At 52.5% G+C, this 4,128-nt stretch overlaps 1 protein-coding gene across 1 annotated transcript; it reads left to right on the top strand.

The window, feature by feature from the left end:
• The first annotated feature begins 2,159 nt into the window (after positions 1-2,159).
• On the top strand, positions 2,160-4,128 carry B3GALT9 (beta-1,3-galactosyltransferase 9). The gene is made up of 2 exons (XM_085310866.1): positions 2,160-2,165; positions 3,022-4,128. Exons 1-2 carry the CDS (start codon positions 2,160-2,162, stop codon positions 4,126-4,128), a joined length of 1,113 nt encoding a protein of 370 aa, XP_085166992.1.

Raw genomic sequence — 4,128 nt, 5'->3', positions numbered from 1 at the left:
TGACCCGGCGCGTGCAGCGGCGCTGCCTTGCCAGGGGAAATACAGCTTTCTGTCGAGGCATAAAGCAAATATCGGGGCTTGCCCTCGCGTTTAACATGATGCACTGGTAAAAGTGCCGTTGGGAAGGGGAGGAAAAAGGGCTTCTTTCTCCTAGTACTTAGGACAGCTCGGGCAGGCAGCCAGCACTGCCTGACACAGCGCGTTTCAGAGCGTGTCGGTGTTTGAGATCTGTCACCGCCCTGCTGGGTCTCCGCAGCCCCCGTCCCCGCGCCTGCCGTAGCCTCGAGCAGCAGCAGCGTCCCTGCCAGTGCCACCGCGCCCAGCACAGCTGGTGGGAAATGCAAATCACTGCGGCCTCCCCGCACATCAAAAACATGCAGCACCCGCGGGAAGAGATCTCTGCACGTTCCCAGGGACCCAGGCGCTCCTCGAGAAGGCAAGTCAGGAGGGCCAGCAACAGCCAGGGCCTAGCGGGGAGCAACCCCTGGGTGCGCCGAGCAAGAAATCGGAGCTCTTCTCATCCTTTCTGGGACGTTCAGCTGACTCCAGCTTCCCTATGGCTGGTCAGAGAGGCTCACACCCCGAGCCTTGGCAAGACACGCAGCTCAGGCAGACCTCACCAACAGATCCTTGTCCTCGTACCCRCTCACCCCAGAAGGACGGGTCACACACATACCCCGTCTTCCATGCCAAGAGGTACGGTTAGGCCTCAGCAGGCAAGAGCAGGAGAAGAAATGCTGCAGCCAAGTCTCCCAATTTCCTCCTAAGGGAGGCACAGCTCTAGCATTATTTCTAGGCAGACCATTTACTAAAAATATATGGCCCAGATCATAAGTGCAAAGGATAACGCTGCGACTTTTCTAAGTGCTCTGGCCAAATCTGCAGTGCTGCTCGTCCTGGTGAGCCCTCCAGCAGGCTGGGCACCAGCACCAGCCACCGCCGCGCTGCTTTGGGGCTTCTCAGGGCACCGAGGGGATCTCCGGGRACACGTGTGGGCCAAGGCCCTGGGGTCTGCTGAGAGGCAACTGCCACCAGCACCCACTAATGCTCCCCGGGCTGCCAGGGAACGCGGACGAATAGTCACAACCCCCAGGGCAACAGCTTCTGCCAAGCTTGCGAGCTCGGGCTTCAAACCAGCACCACCAAGGATGAGGAACAACAGCCGGGGAGTCGTGTCCGTCACTCCGTTACCTCTTCCCCGCTCATCCCGGCTCTCTGCACCGCTCACAGGTCAGGAGCGGCACAAGGCCGGGGTGCCTGAGCAGCAACACAAACACCTCCTTGACCAAAAAAAAATCTCCTTGCATAAAAAACAAACTTAAAATCTTTTTGCTCTCACCAGAGGCTGGAGCCCCCGCTCTGCCCGGCGCGCGCAGCCGTGGCCGCCCTCCGCCCCTCTCCCGTGAGCCTCTCGCGGCTCCGCCGCCGCATTTCTGCACTYGGCTCTTTGCTTGGCAAAATGCTACCAGGCAACTGAACACGGCAACACACCACACGGGTGCCATTCCCGGGGAACGGCATCTTCCCTTGCGTAAGAACAGAGGCACACGTTCGTGYTTCCTTAATCCTGGGCCACAGGAAGCCTCGGAGGTTACACACGCCGGCTGGCCGTCCCTTGCCTGGTCCCAGCCCCCTCGTCACTAAGAGCATCTGCCCCATCGCAGAGTCCTTGCGCGCGGCAAACCRTGAGCTCGTGCACCACAGAAAAGGCAGAGCGCCCAGTGCACAGGCCCATTCCCCCGGGCATGGGGGCCAAGAGGAAGGCGGCATAGCTTTGGGAACACCCAGCCACGAACTGGCAGATGTAATAGCTTCCCAAGAGCAGAACCTGCTCTACAGAGCTGTTGCCAGCAGCTGCTTCACACCATTATGTTTCAGAGACTCCACAACTTTAACGCAGGTCCCATCTAAGCATCAGAAATAAAGGGAAAGGCTCTTTTCGCTTGCTTTGTTTTAKGCAGCTGCAATATGATCATCCTCGCAGATCATCTTTCCGCTCTGCAGCCAGGTAAGGTGGAAGTCAGTGTGCCTGGCTATTAGGAAGTAACTCAATCCTGCAGACCCAGATACACACATTGCCTCGTAAGCTTCAGATGGGGAAAATCTGCTTCTGACCTGAACACACACCCACYTGGCTGCACCCCCCGTTCCCCGCCACCATGCAGGTAAGCGCTTGGTCTCATTAATCGGTCACAGCAGGCAGTCTAGGATGAGGCTGCCCACCTACCGCAAGTCATCTCGTACAGGAGCTACAGTAGGACTGCTCGAGGACTCCCTTCCCCAGCACCTACAGATAGCAACACTAACTGGCAAACATTAAGCTCGCAGCCATCACTCGGGTTAGCAACACTGACAACAGAACAGAAAGAAAATTGCAGTTGTTTCATATGTACAGGCTGTGCAACTGCGCATTACAGCAACGAGCAGCAGCCTGAGCGGCAGCCTGCCCTTCCGAGCCGTGTTTCTGGAGTCAGCTGAGCGTGCAGCGAGCAAGCCCGAACCAAGGGCGCAGCAAAGGGAGCAGGACTGGCAGGGGGATCAGTCCCCAGGCAGAGATGGGGCTTCAATTCCGAATGACTGACTCCAATGCTGCGTGGCACTGACCTTCCCTTCTACTTCTTACCCTGTCAAGTTTCACAAGGCATTGTAAAAAAATCAACTCTCAAAGATTCACTTAATCAGTAGTTAGCAAACCATCTGCAGGTCATCAGCAACAGTTTAGAAGACAGCTAGAAACTGAGTATTGTCAGTTATCCTCAGCACTTCCATGCAGAGAAATAAAGGAGCCTTTTAAACTACAGCACAGTGAGGTCCTCATCTTGTGATCTCCCACTGCACCACAAGCAGGGTTCATTCTTTAGGTTTCTAGAAGGAAAAATAGGCTGTTTAAAACCTTACATTAGTAATACAGAGACTGATCTAGAAGTGGAGATTGTCTTGCCTGAATGTGTCCTAAGATGAACGAAAACCTTTCCAGTCTAGCAACAAGGGAATTCAACATCCGTTTTTTCTCTTCCACAGCTGACGTTCTGCAGGCTTCGGACCCATCAGTGGTGCTTCATTCTATTCAATGTCTTGCTTTTCCATGCACTGCTTTTTGGAGCAGATTTACTGGAGAAATACTTCCTGCGGTCATTACCTCTTTCTTACGCTGACGTGAAGGTTCTTGAAATCAGGGAGAGGGCTAGGACATTAGACATGGATCCTCTAAAGACCAATCTCTCCAAGTCTTACACCGCCAACAGTGCAGAGGCGTGCTCAGATCAAGAGGTATTTTTGCTTGTTCTTGTCTGCAGTAGCCCAGAAAACAGGACAAGGCGCAACGCGATCAGACAGACATGGGGTAACGTGACAGACGCCAGAGGTTACGCTGTCCTTACGTTGTTTGTTTTAGGAAAGCCAACTGCAGTAATCACCCAGCTGGAGATCAATGAAGAGTCTCAGAAGCACAGAGACATTATTGAAGGAAGCTTCATTGATTCCTCTGTGACTCAGACTCAGAAGATTGCGATGAGCATGGAATGGACAGTAACTTTCTGTCCCCATGCAAGGTACATTCTTAAAACCAATGAAGAAATGTTTGTCAGTATTCCAAGTTTGGTTGGATACTTGCTYAGCTTAACACAACTAGAGGACATTTATATTGGGAGAGTCATTCATCAAGCAGTACCTGTCAGAGACCCTGAAAGCCCTGGCTTTGTTCCCATCAGTCAATACCCAGAAGAGTTTTACCCGGATTACTGCAGTGGGACAGCTTTCGTTGTTTCCCAGGACGTAGCTCGGAAGGTGTACGTMGCTGCCAAGGAAGCGCCAGCTTCGGTGCCTCCCGATATCTTTGTTGGAATCTGTGCTAAGAAAGCTGGCATCATTCCTATTCACAGCTCTCGGTTTTCTGGGGAAAAGCACATCAGATACAATCGGTGCTGCTACAAATTCATTTTCAGCTCTTCCAACATGAAAGAGAATGAGCTACTTAAAGACTGGAGGGAAGTAAGTGATAGAAAAGATTGCTCATTACTGGAAACTTACTATGGTCTGCTGTCCTGTAAAGTTTTAACCTACTTTGATAAGTTCAAACAGTTTAACATAGATATGATAAAAAATGAGGCTCTTCATTTTGCTGATTAA

Source organism: Rhea americana, unplaced genomic scaffold (genome assembly GCF_003343005.1).
Source record: "Rhea americana isolate MKP2758 unplaced genomic scaffold, rheAme1 scaffold_328, whole genome shotgun sequence".
NCBI lineage: Eukaryota > Metazoa > Chordata > Aves > Rheiformes > Rheidae > Rhea > Rhea americana.
The sequence above is the reverse complement of the archived record's forward strand: the minus strand, read 5'-3'. Positions and strand labels throughout refer to the sequence as shown.